The sequence below is a fragment of the Pteronotus mesoamericanus genome, unplaced genomic scaffold, assembly GCF_021234165.1.
Source record: "Pteronotus mesoamericanus isolate MK-2021 breed Mesoamerican mustached bat unplaced genomic scaffold, CSHL_Meso_final scaffold_174, whole genome shotgun sequence".
NCBI classification, from domain to species: domain Eukaryota; kingdom Metazoa; phylum Chordata; class Mammalia; order Chiroptera; family Mormoopidae; genus Pteronotus; species Pteronotus mesoamericanus.
Genome location: NW_026555309.1, coordinates 33789437 through 33816605, shown reverse-complemented (window position 1 = coordinate 33816605; position 27169 = coordinate 33789437). Strand labels below are relative to the sequence as shown.

Here is a 27169-nt window from a genome sequence, read left to right as displayed (position 1 = left end):
TATTCACTCTGTCTCCCAAATTCAAAATCCTGAAGCCATCCTTACCTTCTGTTACTCTGCCCCGAACCCAGCATCAGTCATTAAATTATGCCCAGAGTACTTCCCTATCAGTTCCCAAAGCTGGCGTCTCCTCTTATCCCTCACTGCACGGCTGTGGTCCAGGCCCTCATCACCTCAACTAGTTAGGAACAGGCAGCGTGGGATGCACAGAGAGGGCGCATGAGCAATGGGCGCTCATCCGGCAGAGCTGGAGTCCCTTCTTTGCCTCTTCTATGTAGGTGTGTGTCCTTGGACATGTTGCTTACCTTGCATGCTTGATCATTTTTAAAAAGGGAATACTTACCTTAACATATAAAAATCAACTTAATATAAAGTGTCCAGAACAGAAGCTAGCAGTACAAGGCTGGTCTTAATTAAATATCTTTTTCCTTCCGTGACCTTTCCCCACACTAGTCTATTATGTACAACTATATCAAAATTGTGGCCTCCAAATAAGAAACCCAATCAGGTAACTCATCTGCTTTAAGATGAGCACTGATTTCCTGTTGCCTTCAGGTGGAAACCTGAGCGCTTTAGCATAGATTAGCTCTTTTACAATCTGGTCCAAATGACCTTACATGCTTCAACATAGAGCAAGAAGTTAGGAAGCTCCTATTCCATTGTATTCATCTTTTCTTCTCCAGCACCTCAACTCATGGCTTAACCCACGGTGGATACTAATTAGAAGTGTGTTAAATGGACGGATGCACACATACAGAGATGGACAAATACATGAACACATGAATGAATAAATTCATAGGAAGACAAAATTTAAATACCTCTTCCTTGTATTCTGAAATACCTAATCAATCTGAATTTGCAAGCTTTTACAAAAGCTGACTATTTGTTTCTAGGCATTATTCCTATCTCCCAAATACTCTGGCTTAAATACTGGAGACAGAGTATGTGGTTTAACTTAGATGGTAAATGAAACTGTGCTAAGATGAAATGATTCGACATACATTTATTGAGCAGCTGTCAAGTGCTAAGCACTCTGTGGGCAGTCTGAAACCTCTTAAGGAATGCACTCAAGTAATATGGGAGCACGGGGTTAAGGAACTAACTAGAAATGGGAACGGTAATGCCATGATTATCAAGGTTGTCCAGGTGGTCGTGTTGGGAATCAGGAAGGGGAGCTTAGTTGAGTTTTGAAGATTGAGTGTGACAGAAGTAGGTCATCTAAACTGGGGTGAGGCAGAAAAGTAGGGCTTTCTAAGCAGAAAAAAAAAAAGAGTATGTCAAAGATAGAAAAACAAGAGAGAGCATGCAACAAGGATTTTGCAACTAGTTCATTGTGGCTGTAGTTTGGAGCACATTTGTCTGAGAACTCTATTTCAAAATAAAATAAACTAGCTTGGAGAATTTGTTGAAATAAAAAAAGAGAAGGAAAGTAGAAAGCAGGAAACTATCCAGGTGACCTCATTCCTATCTGTGGCCTTACTGCTACCTGCATGTGCGTGACTATTCAACTTCCAAATCCAGTGCTGGTGACTCTCCCAAGCTCCAACTCGCCTGTATAATACCTCACACTAGGTTATCTCCTAAACTGAACTCTTTAAACCCTCTGCCCCAAATCTGTAATTTCCAGAGGGATATATATGTATCTCCATCCATCTAGTTGTTAGTCTCCACTTGTAGTTAATGGACGAGTCCTGGCAACACCATAAGCTCAGTCTGTCCTCCACTGTCTGTCATCGGACGATGACGATGTTTTCTCACCCACTATGATCGCCCCCAACCCATTCACAGACTGTGCAACCAGAATGATCTCAAAATAGTGGCTCTCAAACTGTAGCCCCCTGGTCACCTGGTGTGCCTGGTTAAAAAAATGGAAACTTCCCAGTCCAGATGACTGAAACAGGATCTATGGGGATTCCTCTGTGTCCAGGAGTCTGTGGTTTTTGTTTTTGTTGTTGTTTTATGCAAATCAACAAGTTTTATTTTTCATGTTTTTTAAATCATTTTTTATTGTTATTCTATTACAGTTGTCCCATTTTTTCCCTCTTTGCCCTCCTCTGCCCGTCTCATGCCCCACTCCCACCGTCAATTCCCACGCTGTTGTCCATGTCTGTGGGTCCTTCATACATGTTCCTCGTCTAGGCCCTTCCCCTTCTTTCCACCATTGCCCCCCGCCCCCTTCCCCTCTGGTCACTTTCAGTGTGTTCCATGTGCCCAAGCTTCTGGTTCTATTTTGTTTGTTAGTTTATACTAAATCCCATCTCCATCCCTTTTTAACATTAACATTTAAGAATCATCCATATGTGAGCAGAGTAGCCTAGAAGTTAAGAGGGGCTACCTTGAGCCAAAATGCTTAGATTTGAATTTTAGTGTGTCCCTGGGCAAATAAATTTTCTGTCCTTCTCATTGGGACAACAGTGAACTCTTGGTTGCTGTGACGTTCACATGAGGTAAAACGTAAGTGGTAGTTTATATTGCTTCTCACCAGTATTTCTAGTTTTCTTCTGCTTCCAAGTACATGGGAGGATTGTACTTCTCCTCCCCTATGAAGTTGAATGCGCTTGTGTGATGTGCTCGGAACAATGAAATGATTCGCCATGTTCTCTCTTCCCTTCTCATCGCAATCATGGGAGTACATGTTGATGTGGAAGTGTCCAAGGCAGTGGCGCTGGAATAATGAACCAAGACGTGCAGGACAGCTGTCCTGTTCTCTTGTGAAAGCAAGACATAGAGGTATAGTGTGCTAAGTCCTTTAGATGTTAGCATTTGTTGTTTCCACAACATAGTATCACCCAGCCTAACAGGTACAACTTCCAAGCCCTTGGAGTAGGCCTGGCTGATAGTAACTGCTCAGTGATAGCTTCAGAAGAGAAATTCAGCAATGTGGCTCAGTGGAAGAGCCATTTTCCCTTCACTAACTTCGAACATACACCAGATCATGACACTCTTCTGCTGAAAATCTATCCATTGCTTCTCATGGAACTTAAAATCTAAACCACTGACTTGGGGCACACAGCGTTGCTGGCTCTGGTCTCCAGCCTTACCTTGTTTACTCTTCCATTCACTCTCTGGCCATATTGACCTTGTTTGAACATGACAAGCATTTTCCTGGGAAAGGGTGTTTATAGTTGACAAGATCTGAGCTTGAGTTTTCCTCCCAGGTCTTTTCTTACCTTCGTGTGTCAACTTAAATGTCAGGCCCTGGAAGAAGCCTTCTCTCTCTATCCAGTGGAAGCAGATGTACCTTTGTACCTCTTCATATCCCTGTCTCAATACTTTTCCTGGGTCTGTCATGCTATTCTATTCATCACAATTTGAAATTAACTTTGCTTACTTATTCACTCATTTCCTGTCTTTCTCTACCAATAGAGAGGAAGCCCCACAAGGACAAGCCAGAGCTCTCTTGTTCACAGATTTATCCTCAGAACTAAAACAATTCCTGGGCCCTGACCCATGTTGCCCAACCATGGGCTCAATTGGTTGGCATCATCCTGCAAAGTGCAATGTCACCGGTTTGATTCCCAGTCAGGGCTCATGCCTGAGTTGTGGGTTTGGTCCCCAGTCAGGACACATACAAGAAGCAACCAACGGATGTTTCTCTCCCTCTCTTTCTCTCTCCCTTTCTCCCTCCCTTCTCCTCTCTCTAAAAACTAAATGAATAAATAAAAATAAATAAAGAATAAAAAAGTTGCTGGTTATGGAAGGATGAGGTGGGGCAGCCAGGGTTGAAAAGAAAGAGGCAGGGAGAGTTGTCTTGGAATTAAATGGAAGCTCATCCTAATATAAAATACTACCTTAAAATAATTATTCCCCAAGGAAATTGAGTTTCTAACCAAAGTGATGAAAAGTTCTGAAGATTAATGTCTTTTTTGGGAAATGATGTTTTATTACCTTCAGAAATGGTATAAACTATAAATTAGGATATAAGTATGTTCCTGCCAAAATAGATAAGTCAATAAAAATGCAATTCAAAATCAGATTTTATTACAAGGCAATGTACTATAAACACAAAACTCCTGAATCTGAATTACACCTTTTATTTTGAACACTTCACTCAATAAAAATCTGATATATTGGGTCCAAGTGATGACACATTCCAAACTAATGAAACTTCCCTGTAGCTTAAATAAACAAATTCAGATCACCAAGTAAAATCAAAGCCAAGTATATTTGCACAACTCAAGAATGATATGAATGACTTAAAACCTCTAACGGTTTATCCTTCACCATTTATAACAAACTTTGAGAGTCTTTTGACACCTTATCAGAATACATTTCCAAGGACCAAATACTAAAACATACAAAATGTTCTCTTTCTACTCGCTTGTTAAAAGACTAAGAAATCTAAGATACCAAAGTATGAGGTGACTGGTGACATGAGATCACAGTCATTTAAGGAGGAGTCCTCTCAAGTGATTGGGGTCAGGCCATCTGGATCAACCTTGGGCAAACTTTCTCTTTACCGTTCTTGCTTTCTCCATGTTGAATCACATTGTGTAACTAAAGGGGAATACCTGTTGGTTATCTGTCCACTGCTTTCTCTCATTCCTGCAAAGGTGATCCAGAACTCTTAGCATGGATCCCCCAAGGCCCACAGGTAGACCCTCCTGCTTGAATCTTTTGGCTGGAAAGGTCATAAACTAGATCTGTATGGTGAGAGGAACCAAAGAAGGTCAGATGATCTTGATCCCAGAAGAATCCAGCCTCTGGTTATAACTGACCCCATCTCTACTATTTGAAATTAGCTGTTACCAGAAAGATGCTACAGGGAAAAAGAGCATAACTTAAGTATATGGTTCTCTTTCATTTCTATTTTCAACAGTTTATAATAGGACACAAATCTTTCTCAAATTTAGATTTTTTTCCTTTGTGAACAAAAGACAAATGCTAGTTTAGGGGTTAGAGTCTATTACATTATACCTCACACTCTGCCTCCTAGAGTTTTTTCAGGTTTGTTTTTTTGTTTTTTTGTTTTTTTCCAAATACCAGGAGATATATGGGCTCTTCAGTCAGCCATTGGTCAACATTTATTTAGCATCAGTCTTACATTTTTATTGCCATTGCTTCTTTGGTGGGTTACAAATGAACGAATTTCAAGTCAAGTGCTTCTTCTGTTAAGCTTCATACTACACTCAGAATGAATGAATGAATGTTTGAAAACCTGTCTGAAGGAAGGCAACTGCTGTTTTTCTGGTCAACACTCAGCTTAGTTTAAGGGGACAAAGGTAAAAAGAGTCCACACATGTTGTTTTAAATCTTTATTTGCTTACAAAAGAGAATGCAAACGGGTTTGCAAAAACTTATCTGCATGTACAAAGTGAGCCATGTAGGTAAGGAGGGCAAGCCTTGGGATCCTGCCACACAAATTGTTCATCAAAATCGCATCTGTTTGTACGAGCACTGGTGGAAAGTCACTGCTGTGCAAGTCAAAAACCACTGCAAAACTGAATCTATTTTTTTAATATCACCAAATTCAGAAAGGATCTCTTATCACACATATTCTTGGATATCAGTGAAACTAGTTACCAGGTGATCTCAGAGTGGAACACATCAATTGAGCAAGAGGTAGTTTCTCCAATAATATCCCTTTTTCTTTTCAGCAAGCCTATCGGGGATAGGGATAAATGGCATATTGAATCTTTTTAAATTCCTATCCTGCCAGGGCTCTTGAATACAATCACATCTATCTTGTTGCATTTCAGGACTTGACATAATCTAACAGAAAAAATTCCAAGTTCAATTTTTCTTTTTTTTTTTTTGGTGCCAATTTTCCTCTGAGCACTCTTCTCTGGAAAAAAAAAATAACGAATAATCTGGCACATCATTAAAACAACAAAGAAAAACAAACCCTATGGTGTCCTAGATTAAGGGGATTTTTTAATATAATTTTTTTGTCAATAAAAACAATATCCAAGGAGGAGATTTAGACAGATGACACAAGCCCCTATAAGGGAGTATACAAACCACATAATGACATTCTGCTTGAATGAGGTCCCTGAAGTGTTCTTGCAGTTGGTCTGTTGGTCTTCAAATTCCTCAGGAGGCTATCAGATCCCAGAGCCCCACAGTTCCATGGCTTCCAGCTCGTCTTGGACAGGAGTGAATTCCGGCTGGTCAGGATGGGGAGCTAGAGAGGAAGAGTGGGGGTGGGGACTTGATAGGACCCAGAAACCATAAGTTGATATTCTCCCCTCACGTGGGTCCGCAGAGACGTAGATTTGATCATTACGCTACAGAGGCATCCCGCTTGGGTAGAAAGCAGTAGCGACCTTTACCCACCACACTGCTCGTTCCTTCCCCAGGAAGTTCCAGATGGTTAGTAAAAGGAGAAAGGGACAGATACATTACAGACATGGTTAGGAAACCAGAATCACAGCCAAATGATTAAATAGTATGTGTTTTATTTACAAAAGAAACCCTGAAAACTCAGCAGAATTATGAAAAATAAAATTTAAAAACCGAGCTCGTGTTAGAAGTCCACCACCAGGGGGCAGTAGGGAGGTTAGGTGACAAGAGGAAGAATGGAGAGGGGTGGTGAGGGAGAAAGGTGCGCATCAATCTTGTGTGGGGACAGAACTGAGGAGAAGGCACATATAAGTAACTTTATTACTGAGCCTTCACACAGGTGAGTTTGGAATCAATTCTTGGTACAGAGTCGTATACTTATACCCAAGCCAGCACGGAGCAGTCTGTTTCTATAACAATCAACAGAGGTTTTGGTTAAGTTCCGGTATTAACATGGGGTGTGTGGGGAGCAAGGAAGGCCAGAGATGTGACAGTGGGCAGAAAGGGAAGCAGGTGAGGCAGGGAAGCAGAGAGCCCGTTGTTAGGGGCGGGGGGCTGGGTGGTGGTGGTCAACAGGACAGTTCTGTCTCCATAGCCAATTGCCCAGGCCAATATCATCAGAGTGGAGGAGTTCCACTTCAGTGCTGGTAATCATTGTAAGGGATCAGATCTTAATAAAGGACAGAGAGATTTGAGAGAACAGGGAGGGAAGAGATGAACAGAGAAAAACACATCAGCAAAACTCTGACCAGTTGTTCTGGCAAATAAGGTTAAATTCCTCCTACAGCAGAAAATTTAAATTTATTGACTGATTAGCTCATCGCTTCAAAGCAGTCTCTGAATCTTTCTCTTGACACTTTCAAGAATGACTGTGTCAGGAAATGTCTCATTGTACAACCCATGCAGCCTGCAGATGTTTATAGAAGTATTATCTTTTCAGAATCTCCTACCAGGAGTTAGTAATGAGGCAAGGACGGCATGGCCACTTTTGTCCCTCTGTAAAATGATCTTTGGTCATCAGTGCATGTGGTGGGCAGGATGTCACCCCAAAGAATCTAGGGGATCCTAGTCATGAGGAAGTTCTAAGTGTGAGGTTTCCTTCAAGCAAGAGTAATGTCTTACAATAGATTATGGCCATACCACAGTGGTAACACAGATGGAGTGGCCCAAAAGAACGTGTGAGCCTGTCCCCCAGTGACCAGCTGTGAGGTCCCAGGCCACATCTGTGTGAACTGCCATTTGGAAACAAGGGAGATTTAGATGTGCTGTCATTTTGAACTTCTTCTTCTGGTTTTTAAAAAGGTAACCTTCAGAGTAATTTGTACTTTATAGAAGATGCCTCTGGAGAACATAAGGTAGTGAGAAGTTCCAGTTCTGCTTCCCTCCCATATTTGGTCTATTTTTCACAGTGCCCCTTCATTATTGTGGTACAAATTTTAGTAAAACATTGCTCAAAGCCCACAGACGCTGGCACTTACCTCCCACCCCGTAGGCAGAACACGAAGAGGGGTCGCAGTATCCAGGCTGGCCAGAAGGGCCTTGTGGTCCAGGCACCCCCAGGTGACCTGGCGGACCCCGGGGTCCAGGGGAGCCAGGGGGCCCCGGACTTCCTGGCCGGCTCTCCCCAGCAGGTCCTGAAAAGCACCCACAGTGAAAGTGGTTGGTCTTTTACCACCACAGGGTGAGTTTTGAGACCACCAAGAAATAAACTCACTCTTATAAGAAGCAACCTCTCTCTCTACCCATTGAGATCTTCTTCCTAAACCAGAGTCCCTAGACAGTGAATCATACTGGAGTCACACGTTCTCCCAGAGGGCAATACTTTTAATCAGCTCAGAAAACTAGAAAACAAAATCTATTCTTTCCCATAACCTCTTGGAGATGAATGAAGGAATACAGCATGCTCAGCCTTGTTTTCTGTATGGAGCTTCTATTTCCCAATATGAATCCAATGTACGGTGCACACACACTCACAGTAACACACGCAGTCTCAACCTCATCATCTATACTGGTTTATGGCCCCAGATAATTGAAACAAATTAGTCTGTGTCTGAAAAAAAATTATCCTGTACAAGGAAAAGAAAAAGTCTCAAATTGGACCCAGTACACTAATCCCAAATGCCTTTAGGCTGGTTTATGTCAATTGAGAACTTATCATGAAAATGGGCATTAAAATTTTTGTGAATTTAAAAAGATCATTAGGTTTTCTGTTTATTTTTATATTTGTTGGTTTTTAATCCTGGATGCCAGAAGTGTTTAAGAGACATTTTTCAATTAGAAATAAAATTCTTTAACTGGAACTGAAATGTAAATTACGAACATATTTAAAAAGTGTTGTGGCTCTCAGATACATTCAGTTTCATTCTATTGACATTCCCCAGTGTCCATTCTGTGTACTCATGATGCTGGACCAGTTACACAATCTAAAATAACAGAAGTATTTACACTCAGAATGAATCCATTGTACTAGAAATCTCTCCTAGAAAAAGTGTTTTCCAAAATAATTATTAGGTTAGAAAGAAAAGTCTATAAAGTATGTGCTTCAATGTGGTTAAGACCCGGATTGCAAATATCCAATGGAATTGCAAACTTACATTTCTAATAATAAGTAATCATCTGAAGACCATTCTAAAAGGACCTATTAATGTACACAAAACTCGAACTTTACACAAAATTCATTTGGTGAGACCGCCATGGTGGCAAAAACTATCAGTGCCCATCAAATATCTACACGTTCCTCTAGATTTTGAACCTCCCCTGCAGTTGGAACTATGTGACTAACCCTAGCCAGTGAAATATGACAAGTGACTTATGTCAGCCTGCATTTAGGAATCTGAGAGCTGATATGTCCCCTTTATCTTTCTCCTGGGGGCCTCTTGTTTCAAATGGAGTGGGGGAATCGTCTTATATCAAACTTTGCATCATGCATATGATATAAACTTTTCTGGTGTCGGTCCACTAAACATTTGTTATTACAGCACAGCCTATCCTATCCTATCTCATGCAACTCATAAGATCACAGAATATGCAGTAACTTTGGGAGCTTATATTAGGAGGATCGCTACTAACAAATTGGCCCCCTGACAAAATAAATGACGATACAGCCATTCCAGTTAGATAAAAGGACGTAATATGGCCATTTTCCTCACCTGCAATATCCAGTGCATATAAAGATTGAGGATTTTCATTTGCAGTTTTCTATTAAGTAGGAATATTTACCTGCTGGCCCAGGGGGTCCTCTTGGGCCTTGGCTTCCAATGCCTGGATTTCCTTTTTCTCCCTTGATGCCAGTTAAACCTGTTTATTAAGAGAAGCAGGAGGAGGAGAGGGAGAAGAAAAAAAAAAGCTCTCTTTAAAATGAAATCTGGTCATCCATTTTCCTGGGTTTGAAAAACCCCCTCTAATGAAGACAACGATGCGGGTTGATCTAGGCGATGGCTGCCATGGGACTTTTAAATTAAATCCTGACACTGGTGACGTTTGCAAAACCACACACAGGAGGCTGGTTCTGCATCTGAGCAAGCAGTCTGTCCTTGTAATACTGCAAGGTTATCTTCCTCCTTCCTACTGAAGTGATTCGGCCGGCCAGAAGCTGGCCTCGGGCTTTGCACGAGCCAGGCCATTCGATGTATGCGGTTGGCACTCCACAAATAACACAATAGAAGTCACAAGTGAACATGTCTAACATTTTCCTTTTGGCCCACCCTGTCATGTATCTGCAAAAGGCATGAATTATAATTAGGCAGCAAAGTTCTGAAGAGCGTGAGTTTCCATTAAAAACTTGGAAGCTTCAGGAAAGCCTGTGTTTGATTTGGCTGATTCAGCTCCATAAAACTCTAAACCTATTCATGTGTCTTTTCCACAAAGCAGACTTCTTATTCCAAATAATTTATGGTGCTATTAACAAACTATACATTTTCACAAAAAACAAAGCAGCATAGATTCTGACACCTCATTGTCTAAGTGGGTTCTACCACGGGATCATTGGGCAGGTGACAACATGCTGTGTCCAGGCGCAGCCAGGCCAAGAGCGGATTGCATCAGCCTGGGGTCTGGGTTACCCTGACTCACATCACAGATCTCTGTTGTCTGGTTTTCATGTGCAACAGTGCTTTGAAGTAGCAAAATGTGGAACTACATCTCTATGTAATCACACTTAACAGAGAAATTGTGTGATTTGGCAAAACATGGAAGGGAGCATAAATAAATGAAGATAACCCATCAGAAAGGTGGCAGGCATGCAAGTGATTGAAAATGCTCCAGATTACACACAACTTTTTTTTCCTCATTAAATGCAGCACATATTCACTGTACACAAATTAGAAAACACAATATGCAAGGACCCTGGCCCTTGAAAATAATCACGTTTACATCTTGGTTTATAACTTCCAGAAGGAAAGGTGTTCATACAGTATTTGCTCTGGAATTAGTAGACTAAATATTCGTTGCCAAAAAAAAAAAAAAGAAAAGACTCCTGAGCCACCAATAGTTCTTTCTACATGATATGTATAATCATAATCAGTACACATAATTGTCCCTTGATTTGAAGCTCTGGTGACTGCTGTGTTCCTTGTGACCACCTCCTCGGGTCAAGGTACCCTGGCTTCCTTGTTAGTGGTCCTCAGGGCTACTCCACCCACTGCTATGCTTCCCCAGCACCCGTGCCTACTGCACGTGCATGGCCTTGGTGTTTTCTGAGTTCAAAAAAGATCAGCGGAGCTGAAGAAGAGTGACACCGACCTCTGAGTCTGTCATCTCCTGTTCCTGACCTGATTCTCCTCTTAGGAACTGATATGGAAGAGAGTGATTTCTCAAAAGCAAAATGCCATTGAATATGTTTTTAAAGAGCACACAACTTAGACTAGCCAACACTTAATACTTGATTGCCAGGCAAGTTGTTCAGACAGAAAACTACCTTAAGTACATCCCCTGGGTATTACCCAATTAGCTAAACTAGTAGCTAATTGGTTAATATTAGAGTGAGTACTTTGTAGTTTATAGGTGCTTCCTCACTTGCAAAAGAGTGCACCCTAATATGCATCTGGGAATTTAACAGAAACTGCTAGAATTGGAGTCACTTTCCCTGCAGGGAACACAATAAAATACACCAATGACTAATGCCAGGATGTTCATGATTAACTGCAGGGTGGTTCAGAGGCCTCCCATGACCTTATGATCGGTCCTCAAGGACTGATGTTAACAATGTGGTTTCTCTACAAGTAGAAGATGCAGGATCTACAAGTAGAAGATGAATAGGACCTCCAGGAAAGTATTCTCAGGAAGAGTCCCTGATAAGAGTTTCCTGACTTATCCTTTGCTCATTCATAAAGAAAGCAAAAGATGGAGAAGAATGGGAAGTAGAAAGTCTAGGTGTTTTAATTTTCTAAGTTATGTAGATAAAAACAAGTGGAATGTGGTATTATCTATAATACAAGAAAGAAAAAGTCTCACAAAAATATTCCAGCCACTCAAAATACCCTAAAAGTAAATTCTAGGAATACAGTTATATATCACCAGAGAATTTCAGATTTTATTATCCTGAAGTTATGATCCAACCCAAGGCAGGCTAATATATAAATATTTGTCCCTGGGTTCACTGATGGTTCTGAGACTGAAGGAATACCACATCCATGTAACTGAACTGGGTTATAAATCTATTTTTGGAATGAAAAAATAAATCCATTAAAAATCACTATGTAAGTAGCTAAGATGAGGATTGAAATGAAAGACTAAGCTTACAGACTGCAGATCTCTAAAAAGAGATCTGGATACATTTTTATAAGCCCTGTAGGCCTTGATTAAGAGGAGGAGAATCAAATGTCCTAAAACATGAGCCTGTGACAGTCCATGAGATGACAGAAGGCAATGGAGTCTGGGCACAGCCATTCCTCATAGACAAAATGAGTCATCACCCATAAGGACTTCCTTCATAAACCTCTCTGTGAGGATGCAAGATGGGGCCACTTGGTGCTAAGTTAGGGTCACCAGAGCTAAGTGCCAGCATCCTTTCCAAGGAATTGGGACTCCTGAGTGGCCGGGATGGTCCCTCCTTCTGACACACCCTTTTCACCTGGGCTGTCTCCACTGATACTCCTCATTCTTCAAGACCCAACTCAAAGCTTCTCACAACCATTACAGGCAGAAGCATAAGGAATTGGAGAGGGCAAGGATTATCTGTCTGGTTCATGGCCATATCCCCAACACTTCTCTGGAGACTTCCACATAGTACATAACCAATAGACAGTGAGTGAACAAATGGACAAATGAACAAATGAATGAGTTCTTTGCTTCCACATTACTGGTACCTCCTTTGGCAATTAATCCATTGCATTGCTTGTTCTTGTGTTCATCTCGTCGAACCATGAGCCTGTTGGCTGTGGGGATCATCCCCTATTTATTGCTCTCGTGTCAGATCCAAACAGAGTCTCACACATAGTAAGTAGATGTATATTAAACACTGGTAGACTAACTGAACAACTGAACATTACTATCAACATGAAGCTGACTGTTAAATGCAAGCATGACCTTGAAGAATCCACAAGCAAAATCCCTTAGGCTGGAGCTTCACTCTTACTTTCACATGCCGGGCTTATGAGAGCAATGCTTTTTCTAACAAGTTCCCTGTGTGGCAATATGAACTATTAGTTCCCCTTAGAGATGGGTATCATTGACTGCAATAACTTTCACTTTCTGCCATTAAAAAAAAGGAGCATAACTGATGTAAATGAAAATCTAATTAACCAAAATATGATTTAGCTAATAGCCTTAGTTTTCTGGGCAGTTAATAAAAATATTTAGGATAATCAGAGAAGTCTTTTCTATTATTCATCCATTTTTTGGGGGGGGGTGTCTTTTCTTAATGACAACTTTTAAGATCTATTCTTTTAGCTCTTACTCTCATTAAAATCTTAATCTCTTACTCTCTTATTTCTTTATTAAATTTTTTAAAAATAGATTTTACTTTTTTTAAGAACAGTTTTAGGTTCAAAGAACTATTAAAAGGAAAGTACAGAGAGCTCCCATATGCCCCTCGCCTTTGCATTTGCATACCTTTCCCCAGTATCAACATCCCCCACCAGAGTGGTAAGTGTGACATATCTGTCCTCCTTAAGAGTCTCATTAGAAACAATTCAGGGCTGCCTGACTCTCCCTTACCACTAACCTAACACTGGCCCTCTAGTAGTTTCTCTCACTGGTTTACTAAGTCAGAGAGCTGTTTCTTTTAGTTCTTCACTGTATTCCCAGTTTCAGGCACATATTAGGCACTCAGGAAATATCTGTCAAACAAATGGATGAATGAATGAAATACAAAGTCTGACTGTAGACTTTGACAAACCAAAGATGTGGCTAGTTGATTTATCAGCTATGCTTCTACATGACCTCTTTAGGTTTTGAATGGTAGATGCTTTATGTATAAGCTCATTTAGTCTTTGTAAAAAAACAAGAGGGCAGCTACCACTCTTAATCCTAAAAGAGGGCTGGAATACAGAGAGGTCAAGTCACTTGTGTTTAGCTCGGAAGTAAGAGAGCCAGGTTTTCACCCAGGCAGGTGGGCGCTGAAGCCGGTGCCCGTGACCACAGCGCTCCCTGCCTCTCTCCACCCCAAGCTGGCTCTCCAGGTTGTGTTTCTAGTCTTGTTTGCTGTAGTTGTGGCTTCCTGACCTGCCTGCTGAAATAGTATGCATATTTTCTCTGGCTCAAAGTCAACCCTGCGGTTGTCACATTTCCTAACCTTACTTTCCTGGGTTTGTACATTTGACCTCCGCTCTGAGCAAGCCTTGGGGTTGATTTCAAGAGAATTTATGCTGCTTACACCGAGTACATGCCCAGGGTCTGGCCCTTGGTCATTGGTTTCCCATTTGTTTGACCTCTGAGTAGGCAGAGTTTGCTAACTTCTTTGCTCCCCAATCACACCAAGCACTCCAGGCTGGAGTCTCATGCTACTCCATGGAGCACAGTCACCCCCTCAAGATCCCAGACATTCTGAGCAACATCCAGGATCTATGCTTAGACAGATAGGCAAGGCCTGGTTAATGCTTTAATTGTAAGTCTACCAAAAATTCACCGACACTGTGAGACAAGGCTTCAAGCGTGTTACTATATTGTCTATTGTCTGGGAAATGCTGGCGATATATTGCAAGTAGAGTCTGGTTTTCATTCAACGTATGTTTGAATTCCTACTAGGTGCAAGGGGCTGGACTGGGCACCTAGCTACAAGACATCAGGTTTGTTGGACTCAATTCAGCATGTTTTGTTTTGTTTTTTGTACTTCTCCAGGCTATGTTATCTGTACATATTTGGCTACAGGATTATTGTCAGCATGTGCAGCTCCACGTTTGGGGCTCAGATGACCAAGACTGGAAAATACATGGTTGCTTTAAAAGTAAACAAACTTTGCAAACTATTGCTAAAGGTCCCTTTTCCTATTGCCTTTTCCATGAAACAACCAGCCATCTAGTATACCTCTATAATCCAGGGTTCAGCCAGGGGAAGAAACCATTCTAGAGCTTTCAGGCAGGGGGAATTTAAAATGGGGACTCGGTTACATTAGTAATAGGGTTAAGCAATGAAATAAAGGTGATGAGGCAACCTGTAACTTAGCAACAGCAGGAAGCCACTATCACTGCTGGAGGGGAAAGACAATGGGAAGAAAGGGTGTGACTGGAGCCCAATGCATAGGGCCTTCTGGTGGGATCTAGAATGAGAGTGAGACATTGTCCAGTGGAAGCAGGAGCCACACAAATTGTAGCCACCACTGGAGTCACAGAGGAAACCGGGGTGCGGTTTAGGGGAGAAATATTCTAACTTTTCCCCTCTTCAGACTCTCTGATCCTTCTCAACACCTCCCATTGGCCAAGGCTATCTTGGAACAGAAGGTGAGGAAGTCTGGAAACTGACACACAGAAAAAGGAGAAAGAAGGGCAAACTGCCCAGCCCAGCCCCAATATCTGAGAATTCAGAATCAAAGGCATCCTTCCTTCTCTGTGACAGGTCACCATGTCCCAGGCGTTAGGGGTAGGGTAGCTGTAGTGCAGTGTAAGAATAGCTACGAAATATGAGAGCACAGAATTGAGGTATCAGTGGGGAATTACAGAAGGCTTTACACTATAGCTGACCCTTGAAATGAAGTTTAAGAAAGCAGGTGTTAGACACATAAAGAACGGGCAGATAGAGGCGCAAATGTAAAGGCTTGCAGGTCTGAGAACAGGGCTGGCCTGGGGAACCAGTTGACTACTACAGCTTTGGCAGCTGCAGGTTGGGGAGTGGAAGAGTGAGAGGCCAGGCTAGGCCCCCTCGTGACAAGCTTTGTGTTTTCAACTATGAAGTTTGGATATGGCCCTTCCTTCAATATCCCCTACCTAGTTTTTGGTTTCTAACTTCATACTCTTCTTAAAGAAGAACTCCAATCTGTTTAAGCTTCAGGTTCCACAAACCTGGATCTGCCCCTGCTGGGTGCAAACAAACAGTGCCACTGGTTAAGGGGGGCTGGAATCCTGCAAAGCTTAATCGATAAACACTGTGCTAGCCCTACGGAAAAGCTAGTAGAAAATCGGTGGAGTCATATTTCTGCCCAGTGGGCCACCCAGTGGTCAAGGAAACCTACTAACCGGATCAAGAGCAAGACAACAGAGTATTTTACACTGCAAGGTTTTTGTACCATAGTGATTCAGGCAGGAGGTCCTTTGGTCTTCTGACCACAAACATCTAAATTAGATATACTGGCATCAGGGCAATGAGAGGAAGATGGAAGTGCAGCAGAAGGGAGGGAACTGAAGGAGGGAGCATGGAGGTTGTAGATGGGGGAAGGCAGGAAGGAAAGAAGGCAATGCACAGCTGTTCCGTGCACACCAAGCCTGGGTAGCTGTTTGCAGATTGACTGTTCACAACTACAAGTGCCTGGCAAACAGGGACAGGGATGAAATGGGGCATCAGGAGTCCTAGTTTTTTGTCCACCTACGTTTGCCCCTGATACTATGACCTTAAAGGGACACAATAAGAATGTCAGGCCAAATGCAAACCTATCACTTCCAGTTTCCAAATTGCGATCGCTACTCCAGCACTGACTGTTAGGAAAAATATAAATAATTCAAAGTTAGCAAGAAAGTGAACCAATTTTTAAGGCTTAGAAAAAAAAATGACCATTTTGAGTTCAGAATGAATATTCAACAGGATGATGCTCATTAACTTAGAGCTTGGTCTGGTCATCATTCCTTGCAGAACTGAAAAGTGACTTGATGCTCTGCATGCTTGGAAAAGAAGAGCGTTATGTCAGGACATTGGGATAAGGCCAGCATCTGCAGAGTTTAAAACAAAATGCGTTATGACCAACAGCTCTTCTTAATAAGCATGAAGAATCCACTATTAAAATAAATACAACTTATATCTAGGATCCTTATATTTTCCCAAACCAGCAAAGAGGTTCAGAAAAGTCAAACAACTTTGCTATAGTCATATAGTAATTTAATGTCAAAGTTAAATCGATAATCAATGAAAATGAAGAGTTAATGACTATATCTATTTCTATGTATGTTCTCACCCCATTAGACAAATGCATTTTGGTACATGTACTTATTATATTTATTGCCTTAAAAGTCATGTTAAAAAATTCAATGAAAATGGTTTATCAAGCTAATATAGACAGCTTTAGTTTTACCACGTAAACTAGCACACGTTTTCTTGCCAATTCACTTGCTTATGTTCAAGGCCAGAAATTTGGAAAATGGCAAAGAACATTCCTATATTTAAAAGAAAGGGAGTTTCTCTCAATCTCTCTCTCCACATACACACACATAGACAATCCACGCAGGAAATCCTTGGGTCTTTGATCACAGACATCTAACTTAGACACATTTACATTTGAGCACTGAAATGTCTCACACATTGGCTATGTTATATGCATTTCCTAACCAGTATAGCGAAAACTCCTATTTAAAAATCTCGCCTTACTTTTTGGGCTAAATTTATACTATGATGACTTGAAGAAAATGCTAACATTGTCAACTTGGCAGTAATTGACTATTAAAAAGATGTCTTAGGGTGCATGTACTATAACCACATGGGTTTCTGCTTATATCATGGCTCTAGGGTGAATGAGGAACAGCAGCCAAAACGCTAATGGTAATCAACAGCATACATTTTTTAGGACTCAAGAAATAACTATTGTATTTTAGGTATTATGAGGGATAAAAGGAAAAGAGACATTAAGTTTGGTCTTTGGGGAGCATGTAGCCTCATAGGTGCAAGAGGATGAACAGAAATGAAACCATTAAAGGACAATTTCAAGAAAGTATAAGCTATCATATATTCTACTTAGGGCTAACTGATATGTTTACCATGTTAATGAGGTAGGAGTTCATCATCTATTGATCTATCAAGTGACTATTTGTTCAGGCTCCTTGCTGGGCGATGTAAAGAGGAAAGGCACAGTCCAGGGGAAAGACAGGTACATCAACAGTTGCAATATAATGGGAAGTGCTGTGGTTGGAGGCATGTGCCTGGGGACAGAGAAGCACGAGCCAGTAAGATCTTATGGAGTCCACTCCAGCTGGAATAAGGCAGCACAGCGATAACCAACACAATGGCCAAACAAATAAACCGTGTGAATAAGAAGTAGCCTGGCAGAGGTGTCTCATGAGATGAGTTTTGAAGTTTGAGTAGGAATGAGCCAAAGGAAGAAAGAGGGTTCTGGGGGGTGGAAAGAGCATGTGAAGATCAAAGAAGGGGTATTAGAACAAGGCACAACAGCACTGATCAGCACTGAGCATGGTAGGAACGGAAAAGGCATCTATGAAGAACATGGTAAACTGAATCGGTGGCCTAAATTCTTTACTATTTTACTATAGAATTATAAATCCATTCACATGCTAGGACGCTTTCATTTCCCTAGCCCTTGGATTTGGGCTGGACCATGTGACTTGCTTTGACTAATGGGATGTTAGTGGCAATGACTCGAACAGAGGACTGGGAGGTTGGGTAGCTCTGTTTTGTTTCTGTCATTGCCACAAGGAGAATGGGGAGCCGCCTCACTTCCATCCAGGGCCCAAGCAGAGGACCGCTGTCTCTACCTCCCACAGATATGTGATAAAAAGTAATATTTATTGTATGCTACCAAGATGTTTGTGGTTTGGTATGCAGCAAAAGCTGACTAATACTTAGAGCACTGAGCAGTTCGGTTTGGCTAGAAAACATGACCCAGGGCCACACAGATATCTTCCCGAGATGGCATTAACCTTGAGGAGTATTTCTAGCACAACCCCACTACCCCAGACAGTGACTGAAATTTGGTGTGAGGAATCTGCTAAGATCTACTACACAGATCCTTCAATTAAGGGTTTCAAAAAATTTTAAAGCTACAGAAACAATTATATTAGCCTTCATGGCAAAAAGAAGACAAAATACCAGTTACGGCTTGTTGTTACTGTTATAGCCATATTCTGCTGACTACAGAGGGAGGGGCACACAATTTGAGGGTAATTTTAGTTCGTCAGCTGCTTTTTAAAAATTGTTCTTTGTGTTTATTTGGAAAATAATTCTATCCTGACTAGAGTTAATCCCAGAAGAAGGGATACAAAAAAAAGTTAGTCTACAAAAACATTTTTCTAGTAGGTGCTACTTTTTCAAGGTGTTTAAATCTACATCTTATATTTCCCTCTATAAAGCTACATCTGGCATTTGAATAACTCAAAGGTGGTGGGAGAAAAAAAAATATAAATAGCAAAAACAGGCTGGCTGAGACTGAGCCAACCCTTCACCAGTGCCCTAGAAGTTACCCTGCTTGGAAATCATTCTTAGGAATGAAAGCATCACCCTCTTATGCTGCAAGACCAGAGGCCTTGGTTTGATTATTAGAAGAATATGATCAATACATATTCACCTGTTCTGTGATACTCCCCTATTTGATATGTACATCCTAATTCCCTTCCACTTGAGCATGAGCTGGGACTCCCTCCTAACTGAATATGCCAAAAGTAAAAGCTTGTGACTTCGGAGAGCCGTCACAAAAAGGCATAGTGAACTCTTCCCTGCTGTCCCTCTTGGATCTCTAGCTCTGAGGAAAGCAGCCACCACATTTCAGGAACAGTCAAGCACCCCTGTGGAGGGACCCACCCCTCTCATGCTCAATGTGAGGGGAGCGGCCTGAGACCCCTGCCAATGGCGCTGTGAGTGAGCCATCCTGGAAGCAGGTCTGCCTGATCCAGTCAGGCCTTCAGACAGATGACCGCAGCCCTGGCTAACATCTTGACTGCAACCTCATGAAAGACCCTGAGCCAGAACCACCCAGCTAAACCACTCCTGAATCCCTGACCCATAAAAACCGTGATTATATATGCGTTATTGTCTTAAAATGCTGTTTTAGGGTAATTTGTTACATAGTAATAGATCACTACCACATAGAGCTTCTCTCTACAGCCATGATGCATGTAGTTATTTTGTAATAAGAAAAAAAATCCCTACAAAATAAAAGGTGATACAAAAATAAAGAGCATTCATTGTCTTAAAGTTACTATATATTAGGAAAACACAATCCATCAAATCTTCAGGGGACAGTCTTGTTCCAAAGGACATTTAAATTGGACCTTACCAGATAAATACTGGGTAAATACTGGGTAAGAAAAGAGAACACTCTGTCTTTTGCTTCTCTGGAGTTCATCTCAGAAGATGAGAGGCCGGGGATGGGGAAGCAAGAGAGCAAGAAGGCAAACATGGATTGTAGCAAATTTTTAACAGCAATGAAAAGACTACATCTCATGCAACACAATATCAACTATAACACAAGATCACAGGGAAGACTTGTAAATATTTAAGCAACAACGAACAAATTATTATGAGAGCTCTACCAGCCCTCTTTCTTTAATCAAGTTAATCTGTCCCATAAAAATCATTTTTCTGGGAATTAAAGCAGGATACAAGGGTCATTAAGAAGTTCCACAGATGCTTACCACTGAGGCATGCCTGGCTCACAACTGCTGTGCTTTCATTCTGAACTTGTGACCAGAGCTTGCTGCCAAATGCATCGTCAGTGCCAACAGTTCTTTTCAACCACAGGAATATTGAACATACAAACCTTACTTCTCTCTCTCAGCTTTGAGTGAATCTAGGACCCAGGTTTCTCTCCAGATTTCTCAACCTCTCTGATTCACAGTGAACTGCGGTCCGAGCATTAGGAATGCAGAGTTGGAATCCTGAATCAATACCATTTCTGGGACAGAGGGTGGCTGGCTGCCGCCCTACCTGTGGTTGCCTGGGGAAGTTCAGCTGTGATTCACCGTCTGCCCCTTCCCCTAACCCTTTTTCTCATTTTCTGAAACAAAGTCCATCTTTTATTCAAGTTAACCACAGGACTTGGTTAGGTGTAATACACATCAAATCCTTCATCTTTACTCAATCGTTAGAAATGTGGCCATCTGTGGCAGTAAAAGCTTGAGGGGAAGAATTTTCCAACTTCGATACCCTCAAAGAACAACAAAAAATTAATCCAGGTAGCCATCAAAATGGGAAATTTTCTCTTGATTAAGGATGATATTCCAACATGATTTTAATTTTTATCCTCAGTAATAATATTGGAGTGACTAACACTCTTAGCACCCAAAATATGTGATTCTACAGAGTAAATGTAAAGTGCCAATGACATCTGTAGGAACCAATGAGTTCCAATGGGGAAAGTCTTTGGAATGTTACCTGCCAGTCATTTCTACTCAATTTTTTCCAGGCCCTGGATGGAAAAGACACTGCCACTTTCAGCTGGTTTCGGGGGGTGGTTGCTATTGGAAGGCTTCTCTGGAGAAGGCCTTAGTAAGAAAAACAAATACAATGGAAAAGCAAGAGATCTGCTGACTCAGGAACATGGGCCTGAAAAGTAGGAGGAGGTAATTTACACTTATTTGCATAATACCAATGATATATTTGCTATCTAAGTAAATCTTCACTGTGAACACAACACATAACAGAGACAAATGTAGAAAGACTAAGTAATTGATAAAGCTCAGTGATATCAATCTGCATTTGTAGTTGCAACCTGAATGCAACCTGAATTTGCATGCTCAGTAATCTTTAAATATAAGTTCATTCTGATTTTTTCATTATGTTTTCAGTACTGGCATGCTTTGAGTTTGCATTTTTGAGTAAATTATTAGACTAAAAGCTACTCCCCTTTAACTGTTTTATATAGAGTGCACTCTAGTTTTTAAAATTATGTGTGAAGGTAAGTTTATTATCTATGAATTTCATTTTGGAACAGGAGAAGAGATATTGTAAAAATTTCTTGTGACAGAAAGGAAACAATACATTTGCTAGGGTTGAGAACTATGACTTTATAGGTTTCAAGCCCTTCCCTGTCTCAGGACCTTTGCATACACTATTGCTGTGTCTGCCTAGTATGTTCTCTAACTCTCTTATCTATATGCCAAGCTCCTGAACTTTCAGCTCTTGCTCAGCTAAAACATCAAGAGACTCTCAGGGTCCCCTCTTTTATGCTCATACAGCACCCTGCACATATAAAAACTGATATTAAACTATTCATGTGTTTTTTTTTAATATCTGTCTCCATGCTAGGTGCACGAAGACAGGAAATGAATGTCCTGTTTACCACTCTTCCCTTAGCACCTAGCACCATGCCTGATGTGTAGTACGTGCTCAGTAAGTAGAGGAATGATTGACAGAGGTTATGTGGTAAGACCATACAGCCAAAATGACATAGATAATAAGTGGCAAAGCTGGCATCCTAACCCACGTATGATTGATGCCCCAAACCCCTTATTTTCCACCTGTCACGATGCTTCCAGCTAAAGCAGCATCACAAATGGTTTCTTTTCTAAGATAATAGAAGTAAAATAGGACAGAGTTGCCTTGTTTGAGGTTTTTCCTTTACTTGCTTCCATGGTAAGATACTAGAACAGAAGTATGACATCTATAGGTACACCCCAAATTGCTTAGATTTGCCAGTATCCCTATAGGTCACTTCCCTACTTGGACTCTGATATTCCCTGGGCACATGATACAATCTTAGATGACTCTTCAAATGCCCAAATGTGTAACCACAGGACATGTTTTGATCACATTGATATTTATCCAGCAGATCTCCCAGCTTCATCTCTAAGCAGGTCATCTACGAGGTCAGGCTCTCCAAACACAGCGGAACAGAGCACACAAGGATCTTGCAAAACGCCAGGACCACAGCCTGCTATTGACATTCTGATCAGTCTAACAGTTCATGTGTTTTGAAATGCAGTTATTAGAAGCCACCATGAAATTGGGTTCACCAGACACTATCCAGTTTTGGCCTCTCATGTGAAACCCCCACTAAGCAGTGAATTCAAAGATAGCAACAGGACAGGATGCAGAAGCACAGGCACTTCGTAGTCACACAGCTCCGGATTTAAAATCTGGACCCTGATGGTTCAGCTAAGTGGCTTTGGACAATTGACAATCCATTGAGGCTCAGTTTCTTCACCTAAAACTGGGGAGAATACTGATCTCATTAGATTTTTATGAGCATTAATAATGTGCTAAGCAACTCATAATTTAGCAAATAGTTGCTTGATGAATACCAGCACCCTTTCTTACCAAAGGTCATATGAGGTCTTCTTCTGACAGCATTTACTTTCGACATGACTTAGCATTTATCATCTCCTAGCTTGTGCATTCAGTAACATTTAATATTCCTTATCCAAACCTTGTCTTCTGTTTCATCCAAATCAGAAAATATGTACATATATATATATAGAGAGAGAGAGAGAGAGAGAGAGACTGAGCACAATGTTGGCAGATGCATTTAGTGCCTAAAAGTGAAAGCCGTGGTTATAGTATTATCTCACACACTGCCAAGCCAAAAGTCTTGCATAAGTGCTGCGTTCAACAAATGTTTGCTGATTTATTGTACAAAATAAACCATATGAATTCCAGCTGGATATACAATTTAAACATGAAAACCTTTAAATGGATGGTTCCTCTGACCCAATATTTTTGGGATGGTGGCCTCTGAACACCAACCTTAAACTACAAAGCACACCCCTCAGTTGGTGATCAATAAAATCACCTTCCCTCGTGCTCAAAGGGCACCTCCTTTTCTGTCTTACTGTCATCTTCCATGTATTTGTAAATTTCAGGATTTTGTTTCTCTACTGTACTCTTCAGGGATACATATGGTGGGAGACCCCCCCAAAACCAGAATTTATTCATAAAAAATTGTGTATTTATTCCCACATGTTTAAACTTCAGTCACCTTCAAAGTACTCTCCATTTGATGCAATACACATATTAAGACTTTTAGCCACTGCTTAAAACAGTTTTTGGACTTGTTGAATTTGATGCCTTTTAGGGCTCTGCCATTTATTGTTTCACCTCTTCCACAAAACATTTCCCTTTGAGGACTTTTTTCATCCAGGGAAACAAAAAAACATCACTTGGGGCAAGATCAGGTGAATAGGGAGGGTAGGGCAGGTGTGTTCATCAATCACCCGCCATGAAACGGGCAAATGCCTTGAAAGAGTCTTCACAAAAATTCACAGAAGCTGAACGCAGCCTCTCACAACAACGCCAGCTGGTGCACTGATACAGACGGGTTCCCAGAACACTCACCAAGCAGGGGAAGCATGTGCTACAAGGGCCCGCTCTCCAGAAGATAATTCTAGGTTTTTCTGGGGTCCCCCCTGTATATCTATATGTAGGTAAGAAAGTTATTTCATGGAAATTCATATTTCAAGGGTTGTCTGGGCCACCATTGGCAAACTCCTGGGTGCTTTTCCCCTGGTCTAAGCGTTCGAGTGCTCCTGCAGAGCAAGAAAGACTCAGCCTGGCAAGAACAAGGACAGGGTTTCCAAAAAGAACAGAGACAACTCGTGACTTGCTGAGGATGACTCAGGCATTGGCTCTGTGCTCCCTGAGTCACAGGTGACCCGTCGCCAGCACCGTCCGAGGGTGTTCTGCTGACAGAGGGGGCCACCCTCCTGGCTGCCAGGTATTTGGTGTTCTACAGGGAAATTGTGTCTGTCTCTTCCTTTGCTAATTTAGTTTTTGCTCTTGCAGGGGAAAAGCCTTCAGAAAGGAAAATCAGAACTGGGTCGTAGTCACAGCAACAATAACCTAGTGAGTACCTGTTATGTGCAAAGCAATTCAGACCTGATCCCTGTTCTCAGAAATCTCGTGGTGCATCAGCACCTGATGGGTGTTAAAACGGGGGAGAGATATGGTCAAGGCAACCGGAGCTCAGGGGGTGGAGATATTTGTGGACTGGGGCGATCAAGCCAACTTCACGCATGAGACAGGGGTTAGGGTGAGCCTTGAACTCAGAGTCAGAGGTACAGAAGACAGAAAATGAAAATGACGCTTCCAAAGCAGGAACAATGGGTACAAAAGTGCAGATGCAAGAAATGCACTTGGCCTGTTGCGTGCATCAAGAATGAATGTGAAATAGTATCTTTGTGGTGTGCATTTTACTTCCCGGATCTTATAAAAGGGATATATCCTACCCATCTCACAAAAGCAACGTGACTCCCAGAGCGGATAGGTAATTTTTGGCTCAGATCTACATTCTATAAATTGTGTCTTAGAAAATACTATTATCAGTTGCCTCTTTACCCATCACTTTGTGGTTAATATCTAGCCCTAATTTCCCACATCTCTTTGATCTTATCATTGCATTATACAATACTGTTAAGACTGTAAAGGGTAGGAGAAAAGGCTAAGTAGTATCTCTGTTTTAAAGAAATTTTAGTAGGAAATATAAAACATTGGCCCTTTAAATTATTAAATAAAATGCTGCCTCATATTATAGGAAGACAAGCCACAGACAGTATTTAACCTGAAGTTGAAAGCTGGCACATTCTTCACAGGCACATGTGACTCATGACTCGCTCCAGGGCTGCCACTAACTATGGCCTAGTATGGGCATTGCACAAAAAAAGCAGCAGACCTAGGAAGCGAGTTCTCTGCTAGCTGTGATGGGTATGTGGTGCCACAGATGTCCAGGGAGGGGCATCTTTTCTTAATTCCTCCCTCTAGAAGGGACATCATTCTCTCATGAACACAAAAGCCTCTTAGAGGTAGTTGGGGGTCCTGACCCTCTTTTTTCATACACTCAGGTGTGGCTCTTGGTAAACACTTCACAGGTTACTCAATTTTCTCAACCTTGGGATTAAATAAGAAGCTGCAGAATCGATGGGGTAAAATTAAATTAGGTCCATTATTTTGGACTTTATCCTTGGGTAAGCACCACTGTTCGGCTCTGCTTCACTGCTCTCAGTGAGGAGGGTGGTCCAGCTTACCTCGTTCTCCGGGGGTCCCTGGCACACCTGCATTTCCTGGGAAGCCTGGGGTACCTGGGGGTCCTTGTTCACCAGGGGTTCCAGGAGGGCCGGGTCTCCCCGGCTCCCCAGGAGGCCCTTGGACAGTCCGGACTGATGAGGAGTGGCTGGGAATCTGGTTGAGGATGGCTGTGTACCTGGCCATGTGACCTGAGACAGGAAGGACAAAGACAGCTTTCAGTCAACTGTCACACAAACAAAGGGAGGACTGGAGGTGTTATCTGTCCAGGCTCCGAACAACTCTGCTAGATGCCCACCAACGGGGAAAGCACACCCCTCTGAAACATGCTGATTTCCAATTCCAACCCTTTTACATTTCACTTTGGATGCTATTAACAGCTGGATTGTATTCAAGTCGCATCTCATGCGTTTGGAATTCCACAGCTCACATCAGCATCTCATAAATATCATTTGAAGAGAGGTCGTGAATTTTATCCTCCCCCTAGCATTTATCTGACCCCCTAAATCCTCACCCAGCTGCCCCTTTTCTCCAACAATTTCCCCTCAAAAGTTGTCTTTTTTCCAGCCCTCAAAGTCTGCTCCACCCTCTTGCTCACAAATCCACAGACAAGTGCTGTTTCAGCTCCTTTCCCTGTTGCCAAGCGTTTGCGCAGTAACCTTTGTTTGGGCCCCAGCTTCAGGGACTCCCGCTAGCTTTATTTATTTATTTGTTTTTAAAATCTGGCTTTCTCTGCCATAGCCACTTACCTTAGTTTTGCCTGGAGGGATATATTTTAATAATTAGAAGTACAGATTAATAGAATGCTTGATATCAGAATGCCTCATTTTTCAAGCATCATGAGGAGATGATGAACCTTCTAGATAACTAATACTTATCCCTTCTCAAACATTCAAACTTAAATACAGAATAGTGTCCTGGCTGGTGTGGCTCAGCGGATTGAGGGCCGGCCTGGGAACCATAGGGTCGCCGGATCAATTCCCAGTCTAAGGCACATGCCCGAGTTTCGGGCCAGGTCCCCAGTAGGGGGCGCATGAAGAAAGGCAACCGCTCATTGATGTTTCCCTCTCTCCCTCCTTTCCCCTCTCTAAAAATAAATAAATAAAATCTTTTTTTAAAGAAAATAACAGTAACCGTTTTTAGAGGGATTATTTCTAAAATGTATTCAAGCATTCTTAAGCAGAGGACCATGACTGTAACCAGGACTGGCTTCCTGATGACTCAGCTGCCATCAGCAGCCGCGCCCATGAACGCCCATGAACGCTGGGTGGGGTCAGGCAATCCTGCAGCGACGTTTTTCGGTTTCCTTCTTTGACGATGGGATGTCCTCTATCACTTTTCCAGCCGTCATCACTTTGGCCTCACAGTTTCCCATATGACCTTTCCTAGCATAATTGTTCTGATAAGCTCTGGACTGAAAACCAGAGACCTGAGTATGTGAGGCATTATGCATGAACTGAGAAATCAAGTTCCCAGGGGTGAAAAGAGGAGCCCAGAGCAACCTGCAGCGCATGCGGGATGGTGGAGGGCCAGAAATGCAGCCTCCGGGTGGGCTGGGTCTTACCCATACAGTCTCTCCTATTTCTTTCCCCCACAGCTGCCTAGAGAGGCAGAGCCTCTATCTCAC

General features: G+C 41.9%; 1 protein-coding gene across 2 annotated transcripts in view; it reads right to left on the bottom strand.

Moving 5' to 3' along the window:
• Positions 1–6044: 6044 nt before the first annotated feature.
• The window catches only part of COL14A1 (collagen type XIV alpha 1 chain), a 191287-nt gene continuing 170162 nt past the window's right edge, over positions 6045–27169 (bottom strand). For both annotated transcript variants that reach the window (XM_054590440.1, XM_054590439.1), the window contains 4 exons: positions 25545–25733; positions 9502–9579; positions 7761–7916; positions 6045–6124 (listed from right to left, as the gene is read on the bottom strand). In XM_054590440.1, the coding sequence (XP_054446415.1) occupies positions 6045–6124; positions 7761–7916; positions 9502–9579; positions 25545–25733 (503 nt within the window). The remainder of the gene's footprint in view (positions 6125–7760; positions 7917–9501; positions 9580–25544; positions 25734–27169) is intronic.